General features: G+C 47.4%; 1 protein-coding gene across 2 annotated transcripts in view; it reads right to left on the reverse strand.

The window, feature by feature from the left end:
- LOC133348734 (nitric oxide synthase 1-like) overlaps window positions 1-19,927 on the reverse strand; it is a 57,049-nt gene that overhangs the window by 18,062 nt on the left and 19,060 nt on the right. For both annotated transcript variants that reach the window (XM_061561670.1, XM_061561671.1), the window contains 8 exons: window positions 17,943-18,047; window positions 17,642-17,721; window positions 16,654-16,828; window positions 15,870-16,008; window positions 15,389-15,467; window positions 8,120-8,313; window positions 4,828-4,997; window positions 244-454 (listed from right to left, as the gene is read on the reverse strand). In XM_061561670.1, the coding sequence (XP_061417654.1) occupies window positions 244-454; window positions 4,828-4,997; window positions 8,120-8,313; window positions 15,389-15,467; window positions 15,870-16,008; window positions 16,654-16,828; window positions 17,642-17,721; window positions 17,943-18,047 (1,153 nt within the window). The remainder of the gene's footprint in view (window positions 1-243; window positions 455-4,827; window positions 4,998-8,119; window positions 8,314-15,388; window positions 15,468-15,869; window positions 16,009-16,653; window positions 16,829-17,641; window positions 17,722-17,942; window positions 18,048-19,927) is intronic.

Consider the following 19,927-nt stretch of genomic DNA (forward strand, 5'->3'; position numbering starts at 1 on the left):
TGTATATAATTATAATAAGAGTGGTGTATCTATTAAGTATGCAGGTTATGCAACTGCATCAGAGTCCACTGGACGAAGGGGCCCAGGTACCAAGCGATGAAGAGAGGGGAAAATGGGCAGAGGAGAGCCCATTTCATTCCTTGAACCAGGGCCTGTCAACCACACGACACCCCTGCTGTCACCTTTCATCCATCGGTGCCCTGTGCAAGGCACCCCAAGTTCTGTGCTGGGCACACGTCTCACCGTGCTTGCGATAGGAGACCACAGCGACGGTGGCATGGATCTGTCCGGGCTGCGCCCGCGGGGACGAGCTGATGGAGTAGTAGCGTGGCTGCAGCAGCGGCAGCTGAGACACGAGCAGCGAGGCGGGGACGCGCACGCCGGGGAACTCGCACAACGCTTCCAGCACCGAGGGGTTGCCCCTCCACTTCCACTCCTCGTAGGCCTGCTGACCCTGGGAGCAGCGCAGTGGTGGCGGCTCAGTGAAGCGCCAACCTGGCACTCAGCTCTTTGTGATGTTCCACATTCTCTGCATTATACGATGCTCCAGAAAATAAGGAGATGCACCCCAAACTCATGGCAGGTGTCAGTAGAGTTACACCGATCTGGTCACCAACACCCACCTACCAGACTATAAAAGATGCATCCCTAGCTTTAGCTTAAAAAACCGTGGTGTTGTGAATATACCCTTATAAAAAAGAGTGTTAAGAAGGATTACATAAGTCTCGATCATATAATGTCTTGTCATAATAATAATGATAATCACAACGATAAAGAGGAAAATTGTAATTGATTAGTTCATGGTTGTTTGAGTATATATAATCTAAGTTGACTTGAGAGCTATCTAACAAGGTATGAAGTTTGGCTCATAGCATGCCGGAGGCTCCCCTACTCCAGAGCACTACTTTCTACTGACAAGCTGTGGCCACACGAGACACATAAGTTGAGGCCAAACAAACATAAAACTCCCGGTACCTCGGAGAAAGGAAAGTAGATTGATGATCCAGCTGTTACCACACCAGGCACGGGACTCAATGCCAAGAAATAAGCAAATACTACCCTTATCTCTGAAAAAGGAGGATGGAGTGAGGGCCAAGCTGTGGAAGTCTGGTAGATGTTTAAGGTCTCCATTGTCTCACAAGAGAGAAACATAAATAAGAAACAAATGATTAAATCTTACACACTGGCCCATTCATACAGTGAGTATTCAGTGGGCTATGTGAGAGGAGAAGCAACAGAAGAGGGAAGAGAAGAGATGAGAAGGTCTGAGGCGCCGGAGTGCAGAGAGCACACAGAGGGGCCAGCCCCCTGATGTTCATGTCGGCCAGGTAGCGTACACTCCTTTGCATGTGGAGCTGCTCTCGATAGAAGTCGTGCATTGCAGGAGAATGGACTAAATGCCGAATAATAACTGAGAGGTATAGTAGTAAAGCAGTGCAGGAGGTATTGTGTTAAACCAGTGGAAATGCTAAATCTACAGTGAGGGAAAAAAGTATTTGATCCCCTGCTGATTTTGTACGTTTGCCCACTGATAAAGAAATGATCAGTCTATAATTTTAATGGTAGGTGTATTTGAACAGTGAGAGACAGAATAACAACAAGAAAAATTCAGAAAAACGAATGTCAAAAATGTTATGAATTGATTTGCATTTTAATGAGGGAAATAAGTATTTGACCCCTCTGCAAAACATGACTTAGTACTTCGTGGCAAAACCCTTGTTGGCAATCAGAGGTCAGACGTTTCTTGTAGTTGGCCACCAGGTTTGCACACATCTCAGGAGGGATTTTGTCCCACTTCTCTTTGCACATCTTCTCCAAGTCATTAAGGTTTCGAGGCTGACGTTTGGCAACTCGAACCTTCAGCTCCCTCCATAGATTTTGTATGGGATTAAGGTCTGGAGACTGGCTAGGCCACTCCAGGACCTTAATGTGCTTCTTCTTGAGCTACTCCTTTGTTGCCTTGGCCGTGTGTTTTGGGTCATTGTCATGCTGGAATACCCATCCACGACCCATTTTCAATGCGCTGGCTGAGGGAAGGAGGTTCTCACCCAAGATTTGACGGTACATGGCCCTGTCCATCGTCCCTTTGATGCGGTGAAGTTGTCCTGTCCCCTTAGCAGAAAAACAACCCAAAGCATAATGTTTCCATCTCCATGTTTGACGGTAGGGATGGTGTTCTTGGGGTCATAGGCAGCATTCCTCCTCCTCCAATCACGGCGAGTTGAGTTGATGCCAAAGAGATCCATTTTGGTCTCATCTGACCACAACACTTGCACCCAGTTGTCCTCTGAATCATTCAGATGTTCATTGGCAAACTTCAGACGGGCAGGGGGACCTCGCGGGCGCTGCAGGATTTCAGTCCTTCACGGCGTAGTGTGTTACCAACTGTTTTCTTGGTGACTATGGTCCCAGCTGCCTTGAGATCGTTGACAAGATCCTCCCGTGTAGTTCTGGGCTGATTCCTCACCGTTCTCATGATCATTGTAACTCCACGAGGTGAGATCTTGCATGGAGCCCCAGGCCGAGGGAGATTGACGTTCTTTTGTGTTTCTTCCATTTGCGAATAATCGCACCAACTGTTGTCACCTTCTCACCAAAGTGCTTGGCGATGGTCTTGTAGCCCATTCCAGCCTTGTGTGTAGGTCTACAATCTTGTCTCTGACATCCTTGGAGAGCTCTTTGGTCTTGGCCATGGTGGAGAGTTTGGAATCTGATTGATTGATTGCTTCTGTGAACAGGTGTCTTTTATACAGGTAACGAGCTGCGATTAGGAGCACTCCCTTTAAGAGTGTGCTCCTAATCTCAGCTCGTTACCTGTATAAAAGACACCTGGGAGCCAGAAATCTTTCTGATTGAGAGGGGGTCAAATACGTATTTCCCTCATTAAAATGCAAATCAATTTATAACATTTTTGACATGCGTTTTTCTGGATTTTGTTGTTGTTATTCTGTCTCTCACTGTTCAAATAAACCTACCGATTAAAATTATAGACTGATCATTTCTTTGTCAGTGGGCAAACGTACAAAATCAGCAGGGGATCAAATACTTTTTCCCTCACTGTAATTGTAGTATTTGCAGTTGTCAAATAATATACAGTCAATATATACGGCAAGCGAAATTAGGGATACTTTAGGTGAGTGTTACAGAAGAAATGTTGGAGTAAAAAGATAATCCACATTTTCCTACTGGAGAAGGAAAGGCTATGCATCGAACTGTGCCACAAGGTCACATATCATGGGTGACACGAGCTAAAGAAAAAGGTATTGTAAACCACCAAGCCCTGGCATATTTATCATGGTGAATACATCTATACAGTGGATGTTAAATAAAGAAGAACATCATCGTTCTACACGTCGTCAAGACCCGACCAAACCTGGCAAGTCGCCAGTTGCTGCATCAACCACTAGGCTGCTGCTGTGTCACTCATCAACCTGCTGTCTGCACTGTTTGCAAGATGGTGTACAACGCGTTTACGTTCGCTAGCACAGAAAATTCCTCCACGCTTGTCGTTGTCACCTCAATACTAGCGCGAGAGACGATCTGCTACAAACTGAAAGATTACCTTTGTTGCGTTGTTTGCCTTATAATAAACATCATATTGTGTACTAGGTGATGCCTTATTAACCTGCATTCTGAATGAAGCCATTGATTAATTTATTTTTACTTTTATTTGTATAACAGTATCAAGTATTTTTTGGACTGAGTGTCAGTTGCCTATTTAATGACTCTCATGTGTGTGGTTGAACAATGTGTAGTGACCGTGCTTGTCATTGTACGGTGCCTGGGCTTAAGAAGCCACGGCGGGTAATGTGTTGTCATTATGTGCAGTCTGGGTTACAGGATGTAGTACCAGTCTGGGTGAGCGCTGGTCAGCACGGAGGCACCGCGAGCTGAATTCGGTGCGAGCTCCCAGTGAGGGAGCGAGAGGGAGCGTCAGCCAGCCAGGTTTACCGTGGGGCATGATACGCTGGTTGACCTGCTGACATGTGACTGGATGATATTGTAGGGGGGCTACCGGTGGTCCAAAAGAGCTCTCGGGAACCTTCGAGATGAAGCTCGAGAGACCTGAAAGGTGGGCGTGGCGAAGGGAGGAGCCAGCCTCAGCCCGGGGGCATATAACAAGGGCCCCGTGAGGAGCTCGGGGTTCTTCGTGTGCTCGAGGTGTTATGAAGATCCACGTCGGGGAGAAGAAGTCTCGAGTCACGCGGTCTGGGACCCAGCTTGTGGTCCAGACCGGAATAGCGAATCGTGTCTAGTTCTGCCGTAGCGTGGTTAGATGGGCATTCGAGACCCGAGTGTAGATTGTGTTATGGTACGTACTGTTGTGTAAATAAATAGTGTTGCTCCTAAGATAACGTCCGCGACTCAGTTGGACTCACTACAAATGTATCAAATGCATCCCTTACATGGGAGCAACCTAAGAATCTGAACAATAAGGTTGGCTTCTATCATTGTGTATAACAAATCAATAATATTTTTCGATTTAAAGCTTTCGTGACTGCAGGGATTCATCTTCTTGGTTCTTTCGGTAAAGTCACGTAGAAGGGAAATAATAAAATAATAAAAATTGAGAATTGTATTTATTATGTTTTCTGTTTATTGTTTTATTATTTCCCTTCTACGTGACTTTACCGAAAGAACCAAGAAAATCAATAATACCCTAGACTAATCAAATATTTAAATAAATGACAGATATGTGCTAGAACAACAAAGGGCAAAAAGTGTGTCCTATGATCTGAAGAATAAAATACTAGCCCTGACCTAATTACAACATTGAATCCTACCTCTTGAATCCTACCCCATGTATCTTACCCCCCCCCGTCTCACCTTGGCAAGGAGGTGCAGGCGCTTGCGCTCTTCCTCGTCGTCGGTGAGCCCCGCGAAGTGGAGCAGCAGCTGTGGAGACGGGGGCGTCGTGATGTCCAGGAAGTGCGAGAAAGCCTGCGCCAGCGAGCAAGGGGGCAGCCGCCCCTCAGCCTGCCACTCGCTCACCGTGCCTGCATCACACAAGCAAGAATAATACCAATTTTTCCACTGTACAGCCAAGCCATGCTAGGGACGTGCCGCGCATGAGCCTGGCATGGTTCAGGAGGCACTGGACTGATTTTCCACTGTAGGACCAGCTGTCCTGCTGACGTCATAAACAATGCTTGAAACTAGTCATATGTAGACGACATGGTAGTGATGCTTCCTCAGAGTTTACTGACTGACCTACCAGATTCAGACGTATTGGGAGGTCTGCGCATCATTGTTTGGTTCCAGCTCAATATGGCAAATAGTCCATGAACACCGTGCAATCTCAACTCGGATTTACAGTGGAAAAGGGATTACCAGATTGTTGGGGCAAGTATTGAATCTAGTCGCAAATAGTGTCCCAACAATCTATTGGACATCTGTGAAAACTACTGAACATCTGTGAAAAAGAGCTTTATAGCTTCTCAAATCCCTCCAGTATGAAGATTCTGATTATGATTGTTAGTGAGCACCTATTAAAATAAACAATGCTTTTTTTACCAAAAATTCCTTTTATTTTACTAGGTAAAGCCCACTGAGCTAATAGCTCTTTTTCAGAAGCGATCTGGCCACAAATAAGAATATCTCAACGAATTGGTTTATCATGTGGAAATTTATAAAAGCCAAATACGTTAAAAATATGTTTCTAAATCTGGAGGTAAAAACCAGAGGACCTAGAGAAAAATCCATGCGACCATGGGGAGAGAGACATACAAACCAAATATATAGCAGGCGTCAGGGTCGGGATCGAACCCACGACCTCCTGCATATCAGGCGAGGTAGTTAACATCTCACCACCGTGACGTTATGAAGAGTGGTTGCCTTTGTTTGCAATTTGCTGATGACCACAAATACTTGATTATTGATCTTGTTTACCCAGGAAAGCCTCACTGAGTCTCATAACTCTTTTTAGGAGGGTCCTTACAGTAAGGAGCGAGGATTTCGATGTATATTTTAATTTAGTAAATTGTAGGGCATTTTTCTAATTTGGCAATATTGTACCATGATGCAGCATGCAATGACAAATGACATCACTAGATCTTTAACTTTCACGATGATGCAGACAATGTGTATTTTTATGATTAACAAACCTGCAGTATTAATCACGAAACCTCATGCCACTGTAAGATTGAGACAACTTAAATGAGGTCCAGGCCAAGTTCACATAGCACTTGCCACCGATGTTATGCATGGTCAGGAATTGAAAGTTGTTCCTTTTTGGTAAATCTTGTCTTTAGAGAACAGAGACGCAGGCCTCTACCCATTAACATATTCCTAACATAAATTGTATTGTATTGCTTATTCGCACAAAAAACAAAGCAAAAACAAACAGTGCAAATAAAGAAGGTAAAAAAACATGTGCAGTTGAAGTTGGAAACCCAAGAGGGCTTATATGGAAACCACACCAAAAAAAAGAACAATGTATATACAAAACGTATTCACCAATCAATTAAACAAAGCATACTAATTACAAATAAACATGTTAAACTCAGTGTTCAAAAAAACGTGTCTTTGTGTGTGCATGTGTGCGTATGTGTATGTAAGAGTTAGACTACATGGAGGGACTACTGGGTAGTTTGGATCTTTAGGCTGACCCGTAGTCTATGCTTGAAGTTATTGAGGGATGATGATATTTTTATATTCTTTGCTTCTTTCGGTAATGTCACGTAGATATAAAAATTAGAATAAAAATAATAAAAAATAAAAGAATAAAAACAAAAAAATACTAATGTGGACTGTAGCCTGGTTATTAATCTGGGCGAGTGTACTGGCAGTCTACAATGTAGACTGTAGCCTGGTTCTTAACATCTGTGAGCATACTGGGATTCTATAATGTAGACTGTCGCCTGGTTCCTAACCTTGGTGAGTGTACTGGCAGTCTATAATGTAGACTGTAGCCTGGTTTTTAAGCTGGTGAGCACGTTTATGATAGTTTGTCAATGTGAAGATAGGAATTCCAGAGTACAGAACCTCTATATCTGATAGAGAATTGACTATGCGTGGTACGGCAATGGGTAGGGTGAAGGTGATCGGAGTGTCTCATGTTGTATGCATGGATTTGGGAATTAACCTGGAAGAATACTTTGAAGGGTTTCGGTAAGATGTCGCGGAGGTATGTGCATTTATAGATAAAGATGCATATTTGGAGTATATTAATGTTGTAGATGGACATGAAATTGAGTTTCTTAAATATCGGGGCAGATGGAGCCAAGTACTTTGAGGAGGTGGCCAGTCTTGCAAATTTATTTTGGATGATGTGTAACTTATGTAGGTAGGAAGCATATGCATTGACCCAGACAATATTGCAATAGATGAGATATGGGTAAATTAAGCTGTAGTATAGATTTATGAAGCAGGCCTGATGACCCAGACCACCCATCTTTCTGATGATACAAATGGACATCATTACTTTACTGCAGACAAAGTGAATTTGATCTTTTCAACACAATTTTCCATCAACTAATATTCCAAGCAATCTAGTGGATGAAACCTGACCCATTTAATTCCCAGTAATAGAGATTCTGGTTTTGATTTAAAGCTTTCATGACTGCAGGGATTCATATTCTTGGTTCTTTTGGTAAAGTCACGTAGAAGGGAAGTAATAAAATAATATAAATATAAAATAAAAAAACAATATTTATATTATTTTATTATTTCCCTTCTACGTGACTTTACCGAAAGAACCAAAAATATAGAGATTCTGGATCTTTTTTTTTTTACAATATTTATTATTCTTACCAGTGAATATCATAAAGTTGGATTTTTTTACATTTTAAGATAATTTGTTTTTCTGGAACCATTCGGAAAAGTTTACTATGCCTGTATTGAATTCATTGATTAGTGAATTTAAATGCTTGAGTGATAAAATCAAGTTAATATCATCAGCAAAAAGTATGGGAAGTAAGTTAGAAGACAGCAGCAATGTCGAATGGACATAGGATATAACTGATCAAGTTCCATCATAGCTCTTTACAATACCCAGGGATATCCGCTTGGTTGCAACATTAAATTCAGAACCCGAGATAGCACAACACTTGCATCAGATTCAGAACCCCAGACAGCAGCTTCTTCCTTGAGCTTGAGAACTCAGGAGAGCTGCACTCACCGAAGGGAGTGTCGAGCTCCCGGGAGACCTGCAGGAGCATGATCTGTGTCGCAGGCGATGTGTCCTGGAGTCGCGCCAGCAGCTCGTGCACCAGCTCGTCCCGGTTGGACGGGAACACACCCAGGTGGTCGCCTGGTTCGTAGCTCAGCTCCGGGCGACCGTGCACATCCAGGCGAACCAGCACCGTGGAGCGGCTTCACCGGCATCCAAGGGCACAGACATCAACGTCAACATCAACGTCAACATCAACATCAACTTAACACGTAGGCTTTCGCGACCAATATTATTCATAATCAACGTTTTTGGGTTTAGATCGCGTTATTTATAAATGTGTCGTAACCCTCCACCACCCGACACGGCCAGTCAGTAAAAAAGTGTCAAGTTGACAAAAGAAAAATAGTTCACTGCTTTAGCCCACCGGTGTGTTGAAGCGTGAAACCACAACATTTACAATTTGAGTACGACGTTTCGCTGGTAATTGCGATTTAAAGGTTTTTATTAACTTCTCAGCGGGTACAAGGAAAACCAAAGAGAGTACTGAAAACCACTCCTTCCCGGGCACCCCGGTTGGCCCCTTCGAGTCTCCGTCATATCCGCGGGCTCCACCCACATACAATGCAACAAAAAAAGCTCGCCGCCATAACGCACACCGCCCCGTTCCCCTTCTTCACATTCATCACCACCATTCACCCATGCGCTGCTCCATCACATCGCCTTCCCCCGATCGAACACGTACATTCCTCGCCCACACGACTTAGCAGGCCGGCTAAAATGTGCATGGCCATCCTTCACTATCCCTTCCCTATATCCGCCGGTCCCCTCGCTACCCCACCCCGGGTAGGGGCCACTTCCACTTCACACCTGCGGCCTTGTATCCCAGCCTAACCCGGTCTACTTCCATCACCCTTTCTAGCAACCTCCTCGCCCAGTAGCACACCTCCAACGGTGATATAGGGGACCCATCCAACTCTTTTCTGCGAGCTCCCCACAAGGCCTCCTTTGTCGCGCCTATTATGGCCCACGTTCGATCTCTGTCATCTCCCCGCACCTCCCTTAAGACTCCCCACATAATGTCCCGACTAATCACCTGCGACGGGTAAAACCAGGACAACAGCGGACTGCTCAGTCTCCACACCTCCTGTGCGAAGGGACACCTCACCATGACGTGCACCGCGTGCTCATCTGTGTTGCAGCCCCTCGGGCATTTGGGCGAACGTGCCATTCGGCGAGAAAACATGAATCCCCTCGTCTCCAATCTATCCCACACCGCCAACCAGGACAGATCTCTCTGTTCTTTTGTGAGCGCCATTGATGAAGTGTTCCTCCACACTTGACGGTACATAGTCCTCTTCGCGCCCATCACCCCCTCGCAGGCCTCCCCTTCGTTTACTTTGGCCAATACCTCCTTGGAGTTCCACGGTCCCCCTCTCTGACTCAAATTGTACTCTTTTATGTAGTCACCCACCGCCGCATTCAGCCATCCTTGTGGCCAGGCCAAGGGCGGTAATTGGGTCATCCCAAGCCCCCTAAGGAGCCACATCAGGCGATACCTTAAATAACAAGCGGCCTTCCCCTGGGGCTCTTCGGAAAAGAATAACCTCAAAGTGTTGCACACAAAAATTGAGGACAGCACACGTGCAATATTTGGGGCACCCTTCCCCCCGTTCTCGACGCGTTTACACATCACCACCCTCTTCACTCTATCCATCCCGCCTCCCCAAATGAATTGAAACAACAGCGATTCCAGGATTCTTGCCTCCCTCCTACCTGGCGGGTACACATATGCGAGGTAGTTGAGTGTTGGTAAAACCACCACCCTCACTACCAGAATCCTCCCTTCCATCGTGAGCCGTCTCCCGGCCCACTTGCCTAACTGTCCCTTTACCTGCTTTATCCTCCTGTCCCAGTTTCGTTCCGCCGACCTCTCTCGGCAAAAGGACACTCCCAAGACCTTGACTTCCTCCGTCTTTATCCCCAACTCAGGCGGCCGGCCCTGAAATAGTCTCGGGTCCCCGAAGGCCATCAATTCGCTCTTCCTCGCATTCACCTTCAAGCCGGAGGCCAGGCCGAAGCGGTTTGTCTCCTTCATGGCCCCCCACACTGATGCCACGTCCCTACAGAGCACGACTACGTCATCCATTTATAGCGCCACTTTCCCCTGTTCCTTATTCCCGGGGATGGTCACTCCCTTAATCTCCTCATTGTTTCTCATTGCCTGTGCAAGTGGTTCCATACACATTACAAATAGAACCGCGGACATCGGGCACCCCTGTCTCACCCCTGACTCTACTGAAATTGTCCCCGAGAGCTCCTCATTTATCAGTAGTCTGGTCTTGAGCCCTTGGTAAAGACGCCTCACCCAATCGACCAAGGGTCCCCTCACTCCTATTTTTTCCAACACTGCGAACATATACTCGTGCGAGAGGCGGTCAAAAGCCTTCTCAAGATCCAGGCTAAGAAGCCCTAGGGGGCATCCCCTCTCTCCTTCTACCTCTATTGCCTCCCTTAATAAAATCAGAGAGTCCGAAATCCTTCTTCCTGGCACCGCACACGTCTGGTCGGGTTCGACTACTCCCTCCACCACCTTCCCCAGGCGCGTCGCAGCTATTTTTGCCATAATCTTGTAGTCCGAGTTCAGGAGCGTAACTGGACGCCAGTTTCCCAACTCTCTCCGGTCCCCCTTCTTATACATCAGTGTGATGAGCCCCTCACACATTTCTTCTGGCACCAGTCCGCCCTCCAGCATTTCCCTATACATCTGCAGCATGTCCCCTTTCATTAAATCCCAGAATGTAATATAGAATTCTGCTGGAATTCCATCCAGTCCTGACGTCCTATTCTTATTCTGCCTCCTCACTGCCTCCTCCACTTCCTCCATCTGGATCCTCCCTCCCAGTACCTCTGGGTTCTTAACCTCATGTCTTAGCTCCCCTAGTAGTGCCTCCCTTATTCCCTTATCCATTCCCTTCCTCCCATACAACTCCCCATAGTACTCCTCCGCTATCTCTATCATGCCCTCTGTCGCTGCCTGCCTGCCTCTGACCGGACTCACCAATTCCCTAAGTGTGTTGTCTCCTGCCTTGCATTTCTTAAAGAAGAAACTCGTACATTTCTCTCCCTGTTCCGTTGCCCTGACCCTTGCCCTGTATGCCATTTGTTTGACTCTTTTCTCCAATACCGAGGATAACCTTCCCTTCAATCTCCGTATATCCTCACCCACCGGGAATCGCAGCTCAAGTAACCTGTGCTTCTTCTCGATTCTAGCGTTCCACAGCTGCAGTTCCCTGTTTACACTCCTCCTTCTACTATGTGTCTGGAAGAGGGCCTTTATCCGGCCCTTCACCATGCTCCACCACTCCACTCTCGTGGCAAAGCATTCCTGCAGGGTCGTCCAGTCTTCGTACTTCCTTACAAAGTCTTCCACAACCCTTCTGTCTTCCAACAGGCTTACATTCATTTTCCAGGTTCCCTTCCCCATCTTCAGGCCACCTGGAATACCAAGCTTTGCCTTCACCAAATTGTGATCTGACAAGGGGAAGGGTTCCAGGTCTGCTCCATCCACCTTCACATTGGCAGACACAAAGATGAAATCTATTCGTGATTGCGTTCTACCGCCCTTATCCGACCACGTGTATCCCGGTCTCACCGGGTGTACCTTTCTGAAGGTGTCAGTCATTTTAAAATCCTCTATCAGCTCCTTCAACTTCCTAGAGGAAGGGTCGAGCCTCCTCCTCCCAGCCACCGATAATAGGTCTACCAGGCACAACGGGCAGTTAAAATCACCCCCATTATGACTTGCCATCTCGTCACGAGTAGGGTCGCTACATTATTCCATAGGTCCACTCTTTCTGTGCACGTCGTGGGGGCGTACACATTTATTAGTCTCAGGTCTGCCTCTCCATAAGACACGTCCACATAATGGAGGCGGCCCGGGATCACCTCTTGGGACCCGACTATCTGTATACCCCTCCTGCCTAGGAGGGTAACCACCCCCGTGCATCGATTTTCATTACTCCCGGACCAAAATTAGTAGCCATCCCAGCTCTCCAACAGCTCCTCCCGGCCCAGGGTGTATGGTAGGTGGCATTCCTGGAAGAAGACCACCTCCCACTTGGTAGCCTGTAGCAGTTGTATTATTGCTCCTCTCCTCCCCTTTCCCTTCAAGCTCCTCACATTTACGAATGCCACGGAAAGTTCCATGTTGGGATGTGTCTCAGTCCGAAGTGGCCTTCTCCGCTCGCCCTCCGTAACCGTCTTCATTCGCCAGTTCCCGCAATTTCATTTTGCCCCTTGTTCTCAAGGGTTTCCCCCTGCGCCGGCTCTCCACCCTTTCCTCCATCCCCTCCCTCGAGGCCTCTGTGTCCGGCGAGGAGTCCGAGGATTCCATGCTGCCTGAAGGGGCGCCTCTTTTTGGGGCTCTCCGTATCCTCCTTTTCCTTCCGATTGGTCCCTCCCATGTCTCGCTACCGCCTTCCTCCTGCTGTCGTTCCCCTTTTCCTTCATCCTCCTCCACCGCCTCCGCCCAGTCTTCCACGGTCGTCTCGGAGATGCTGCCCATGCCGTCGCTCCCCTCCCCCGCCAGCCCCTCTTCCTGCTCGCTCGATGTCGATTCTGCTCTTTTTGCATGCCTCTCCCCTTCTCCCCCTCCGTCCGTTGCTGGTGGCTGCCGCTCAGCCACCTCCCCACGTCCTTCCCTCACCAGTTCCTTATCCGGGTCCAGTTTGGTCCCACCCCCTTCCTCATCCCTCGCTCCTCCTACCCTATACGCCCTAACCTTGTTGGCGTACGACTCCGGACAATTCTTGTACAGATGTTCTCGGCTACCACAGAGGTTACATTGTGCCGGAACACTGCATTCTTCTACCTCGTGGTCCAGTGCCTTGCATCTATAGCAGACTTTTGTCTTACACACTGCGGCCAGGTGACCACTGCCCCCACACCTCCTACACAGTTTAGGTTGTCCGGCATACACAACATATCCCCGGTTGCCTCCTATGTTCAGGGCACTCGGGATGTGTATCAAGGTCCCTCCCTCTGTTTTCAGCCGCACCCTCCATTGTCTTGCCCCTGTCCATATCCTCACTGAGTCCCTCACCTTTTTACAGCCCGACAGTACCGAGCAGTGCTGTCTTAGCCAGACCTCCACGTCGTGGTCATGTAGGGCTTCATTGTATAGGAAAATAGTCACCACCTTCGTGTCCAGCTCTGATAACAGTTGTAGCTTCATTGATATCAATGGCTTCTCCTCCGCCTTTTCCTCGAAGTGGGTCATACATCTTTGTAGCAGGGGGCTTGAGTTGAAGCTTACATCAAACGCCCTCCCTCCCGGCAGAGTTATCAAACAGTACAAGTCTGTCGGCTCTATTTGTAGCAAGCCCATCATTATTGACCTACAAAGGTTGCTCGGTCGATGGTCACTTCTTCTGCTACCTCGTCCTTCATCATTACTCTGACACAATTATGTCGTTTGACATGAGGTGGTGTCAGACTCACCGCTGCCCCGCCTCGCCATTTCCCGTATCGTTCCCGGGGCCTCCCAGCTCCCACCGGTCCAGCGTCCACTGTCGCGTTCTCCCTCCGGGCCTCCCCCTGCCCCAGGGTTGCTGGCGTCTCCCTGGCTTCGTTCCCCACCCTCTGCTCGGGGGTGCCCGCCTCTCTGCTTCCGGACGCCATACCTTTTTCTCCTCGGCCTCCCTCACCCACTCCATCAGCTCCCACCCTCCCATCCAGTTCCTCCATCCTCTCCTTCTGCCGTGCCTCCGCCACGTTCCCCTCCATCCGTCTCCATGCCTCCTCCATGCATCCCCCTGCTGCCAGCGGGTCGGTCTGGTTGCCCCAGTCCCCTCCGGCGGCAAAGGTGGTGTCGGTGGCCCTCTGCTTTTGCCACGTCTTCTTCTTGTCTCCTGCAGTCACCGTCTGGCCGACTCTGTCGTCCCTAGCTTCCTGAGCAGTGCATGTGGCATTCATTTCTCTTGGCGGCTCCCTGCTTCCTTTTCATCTGCTGCGAGCATAAGCTGGGCGGTACGGTCATCCCGGTCTCCTTCAGCAACTTGGGTGGCCCTCGTGGTCCTTGACTCTCGCCGGTTCCCCTCTTCGTCTGTTGCGATTTCCGTCTCCATTCTCCAGCAGTCCCCGCTTCTTGGCAGCGTGGTCATCCCTGGCCACACGGTCAGGGCCCTCGCAGGCCTCGGGGCTGGTGGCTAGGTCTCAGTTGAGATCCGGACGGGCTGGAAGGATCACCTCGATGCTCCTGGTGTCTCCCCTGGCAAGCCAGGTCCGTTTCCCCCTCATCGGGCAATTCGCCAGAATGGTGAGGCTCTGCTGTGTCTCCCGTTCTTATATAGAGCAGCAGCAGTGTGACGTCATCATTAACTCATTAACTCGTCAGGTGCAAAGATTTGAGGGGGGGTTATTGTAATTATATACTAGATTAGTAATCAGGCTATTGTTACGATGTGAGTTGTAGATTAGTAATCATTTGGCATGTGCTTTATTGTGATTATATTACATTAGTAATCAGTTAGTGTGTGTTTCCCTTATAAGGAATTGTAATGTATCTTATTTAATAATACGCTTCCAGGCCGCACTAAGCCTTTAGCTGTCTGAGCGATTAAAGTTATTTCTGTTTCTCTCAATTTCAATGGATTCTCTAATTAGTCTTTGCCAGTAGTAACTAGTTTTACACAATACTTCAACGTTGTCAAAATCAATTGAGTGTCCCTGTTGGCATGCATGTTCTGCCACTGCAGACAGTCGTGTTTGCGATAGTTTAATATTTCTCTGGTGTTCTTTTAGTCTTACACTAACGTTACGCCCTGTCTGTCCAATGTAGCATCTGCCACATACACAATTAATCCGATATACACCTTCTGTTGATAATTTAGGTAATTAATCTTTAGTGCACGTCACTAGTTGTTGAATTTTGTGTACTGTACCAAATCTTACTGTAATGTTTTGCTTTTGCAAAACACGGGCTAATTTGTCAGTTACTCCTGAGATAAATGGTATTTTTATTGTTTTGATAATATGATCGCTTTAAGCAGTGTTGCTTTGCGATCGTGATTTGGCATTTAGTGCTCTGTTAATTTGAGCATTATTGTAGCCATTCTGCCTTAAACATGTTAAAGAAGCACTAAGACAGAATGGCTAAATATAACAATAGCACATTGATAATCAACAGCATCTATGCTAAAATAACAGCAGCATAAACACTAACAGCAAGTTATGGAGCTGTGGTATTAATCTGAGCCAGAGCACACAGTTGCTAACCTGGACTTGCTGCTCTGCAGATTTTCGCAGGAGAGAAGGGAGGCTGAGGAAATCTTTCGCTTGTGGATCGTGGAGAGAGCTGTGTGATGGGGAGAGGGCGAGGGATCAGGGATATGAGGTCTTAGTCATAGAGTCAAACACAGGAACAATGATTAGCATAATACACATGTAGGCAGGCACATAGGTCGGTGGGTAAGTTATTGCGTTTATGCTTAATTGTATGCTTAATTGTATGTTGAACAACTTTCGCACCACTCAAGGTTGAGTTGATGTGTTACGTAGATAGATGTTTGAATGGATGATTAAGCAGATGGGTGGATTTGGTGAGAGGCTAGGTGGGTGTTACACAAGTAAGTTGGACGGCAATTCCAATGATTGTACAAGTGATCAGATGAGTGGTTAAGCAGTTTATTTTGTGTGTAGTTAATCAATTTAGTAGGTACATATAGTTGAGGTGGTGGCTGGAAGATGTGTTCAGCACCTGACAGGAGGTCAGGAGATTCACTGGCCGGCACTAAGAGGCAGCGGTCAGGCTGCCACGTCCGCTCACTCCGTGCCAGGGAGGTCGCCACCTTGTCCATACTCACTCCCCCGCCCACGTGAAACACCTCGCACGCAGCCTGTGTGTACAAACACAAAATAAAGGACACTTCACGGTGCGAATGTGCTGAATGACCTCAGACAATAGAACATCTATTGAACAACTTTCCACCTATACTCATTCCGTGGAAGTATCTCATCTCCAAGAAGCTCTTAACTGTATGTCAAATCTTAACATCATCCTGCATGTGTGTCTCTTCCTCCAAACGACATCACCAAGACAAAGATAACGAGTTCAGCATTCCAGAGCTTAGAGGTAAGTGCTGTTAGCGAGCCCAAGCCACTTACCACTAACACACACAGACAAACCACTCGGGTTGTGAGTGGTAAGTCTGTGTCTGTATACATATATACACATTTAATACACACTCATACACAGTTTGAGTACAGTTTATGGATAGTGTTAGTTTATGCTTCGAGCGAGGTTCATGATAATATTTATGGTCGGGGTTTATTTACAGTTAGGGCTTGGGTTCAGAATTGTGAGTTATTACTTGGTTAGTGTTTGGCTTAGATGTTATGCTTAGGGTTAGAGTTATTGTCACCTTAAAGACGTTGTCCACTCAGGTGCATAAGAGTAAGGTTTATGGTTTTATTTCAATGCATAACTATAGTTGGATTTAGGCTGAGCTTCGAGTAGACTTATGAGTTATGCTCGTCGTCACCTGGAAGGCGCAGTGCGCCCAGGTGCGGAACGCTTCCTCCTGGCCCCCCAGCTCGTCCCCCTCCCCGATTCGCAGGATCCTCTCCGCGCCCACGTCTCCCAGCAGCGCGTCCACTGCGTGGCCAAACGCCGCAAAGTGAGGGTAGGCACGGGAGCCCAGCCCGAACACCGAGAACCTGAAGGACACCGGCCCATAGAGACGCCATAAAAATCTCGTGAACATACCAAAGACATACTGTGATGCTACCATGCATCAAATACCATAGTTATAAGCATGAGGATACAAACCAATTTCTATTGTACAGGACATATCGTCATACTAACAATTCAATTAATAATGTGCACAATATTTCCTGGACAAAATGTATCTCTATGGTGTTACTATAGAAAGACCATGAGTACACCATCCCTTGTTTTTGGGTGTGTTTGCACTGGTGGTGCAATGTCATCGAGCAGTGCATTGCGATACTTGCGATCCGGCTTCGAAACCTAATAATGATGCATATTGTCAGAATTTGTATCTCTCCTTGAACTCCCCTCTAACCTAAACTATTTTTATTTTGCCAGGTAAAGCCCACTGAGCTATGTAGCTCTTTTTTAGAAGTGACCTGGCTAAAATAAATGATAGCTCAATGAAGTGGCTTATCACGTGGAAATTTATAACAGCCAAATACTATAAACGCATGTTTCTAAATGTGGAAGGAAAAATTGGAGGACCCAGAAAAAATCTACGTGACCACAGGGAAAACATGCAAACTAGAAATATACAGGCTTCAGGGTCAGGTCAACTCAGCCCTAAATTAGTGTCTGCTGGTACTGCTAAGACAAAAGGGCCAGAGTACCCATACTGTGTGCCACACTGGCCTTGATAGATGCTTACTAACACAATTCAACCCTAGACCCTACAAGGCTAAACATGTGATATAGTGAGTGTGAACAGTAGAGTGGACGAGCAAGTATGAATAAATAGGATTTGAGCATTCTGTCACCTGACATTCTTGAGGGATCCGACTTTCTGCTCTGCTGATGAGCACTGGTGAAGCAAGGTTGTGAGGTTTTTGAAGAATGCCTGCGCCATGAACACAACCACAACAAACCACAACAATAACTAAATAACAACATGAATAACATTATGAACATCAACAATACAATACCTCTGGGAGGTCTGTAGGTCCTTTATTGGCCTCAATCCTAGTAAAATCTGATCCTCCATCAAATCCACCTTCATCATATAACCCTGACCCTGAATCTTAACTCGAACCCAATCTCCTCACTATTACTCGACCTCACCTCCCCATTCTCGGGGGGGTCTCCGTTGCCGAAGGTGCTGGTGACGACCAGAACGAGCGCCTCGTGCTCCAGGTCTACCATGTTGTAGTCTTGCATGCACAACACCTGTACACACACACACATTTATACACACATACTGTAGATATATATGCAAAACATGTGTTCATGTACACATTTACATACATATATACACGCACACAACCTGTCCATATTTTTCCAGACTTACTGTATATATGTGCACAACGTGTACAAAGACAAGGCCCCCCTTATAGCCTTAACACATCACACCAAGTACTCATTTGAGGCAGAGTCGACCTCGGGGAGGCCCAAGACCAGTTCAGATAAGCGGCACTGGTGTTGGCTGTGAGCCGAAAACGAACTTGGGTCGTAGCACAGCGTGCTAACTGCTACATTACCGCTTCCACATAACCTGTACACAACAACAACAACTGCTGTTCGCCATGAAGTGGCGGTGACATCACCACGGTGCTTGTGCCAGGCGATGTGCACGTTAAGGCCACTTGAAGTGTCGAACACCTACTGGCAGCAAGTCACGAGACAGACCCAGGTGCCATAGGTTGGTTGACTGAGATAACTGGCCGATACACCACCTGTGCCCCCTACTGTGGCACCTTCCTGAGTTTTATCCACCCGGTGCACCGCTAGTTGTTGTGAGCATCGTTCCTCTCCCCTCCATTATTGCTGGAGGGTGACTGCCTCCAACTGCCTAGTAACGTCCTTTACGAGCCTCCTGCACAGAGGCCGTCATTGGCAAGTCCACTCAGCTCCACATCCTATTGTACCACATCACTCCATCTCTTCTCTAGCCCATGCTGTGCCCGTTTATACCCCTATATCCGGCCAAACAAAAGCTGTTTAGGTATATGGTGGCTGGGCATGTGAGCTACATGACTCAGCCATGCGGGCTACATGACTCAACCAATGCAGCCTTTCCTGCCGGAGGAGCTCACCGATGGGACTTTGTCCAGATCTATCAAGGATTTGTGAGATTTTCACACAATCCAGTCTGGTTAAACCCAGGATGGATCGTATGCAGGCCAGCCTAAATGTTTCTAACCGGCGAAGATGTTCCATTAGGAGAGTCCACGTTTCACAAGCATAGAGAATGGAGGGAACGACCGTGGTCGAGAAGACCCGAAGCTTCATGCAGAGCGACAGACCAGGAAGCTTCCACACAGCGATAAGGAGCTGATGAAAAAATGATGCCGCTCGAATGATTCGCAGTGAGATCTCTGCTATCAAACTGGAGCCGGTTATGAGCACACTGCTCAGGTATGGAAACTCTCCACTCCCTCCACAACTGCCCTATCACCAATAGGGAGTTGAGGGGGTGAAGTGTTTGATGACACAAAATACCCAGGCAGATGCTTAGTTTTGATGAGGCTGATAGTAAGGCCCCACCTCTAAGTGGCACGCTCCAGGTTCAGCAGCCTCCAACTCCTCCTCTGAGTGAGCAGCAATCACCAGATCATCAGGATATATAACATGGTTGACCAATAGGGAGCCATCTCCTCACCGCACCCGGGCATCGATCAGCCTCCCATTGTATCTGTACCAGATGGAGATTCCTCCTGTACAGCCATTGAAGGTTTCACAAACTACGTGGTTGAAAAAGATGTTAAATAATGTGCGAGCGAGAGGACATCCCTGTCGCACCCCAAGGTAAACAGGGAATGGCTCTGACTCTCAGCCACATAGTTTTACCCGGGCCTGCCCATCATCATGAAGGTCCTTAATGATTGTGGGCAGAGTCAGGGACTCCGAAAGCATAAAATCAACCCAGAGCCCAGGCCTATTGATAGTATCATAGGCCCTGACCAGGTCAATAAAGCAAAGATGTAGGACCTGTTGGAATTCCCTACACCTCTGCTGTAGCAGACATGACAGAAAATATGGCATCTGTGCAGCACCGCCCTGGCCTGAAACCACACTGGGGCTCTGCCTCTCCTCAGCGTGCCTGGCAA

Source organism: Lethenteron reissneri, chromosome 28 (assembly GCF_015708825.2).
Source record: "Lethenteron reissneri isolate LAM-NWPU_2019-01 chromosome 28, ASM1570882v1, whole genome shotgun sequence".
Lineage (NCBI taxonomy): Eukaryota > Metazoa > Chordata > Hyperoartia > Petromyzontiformes > Petromyzontidae > Lethenteron > Lethenteron reissneri.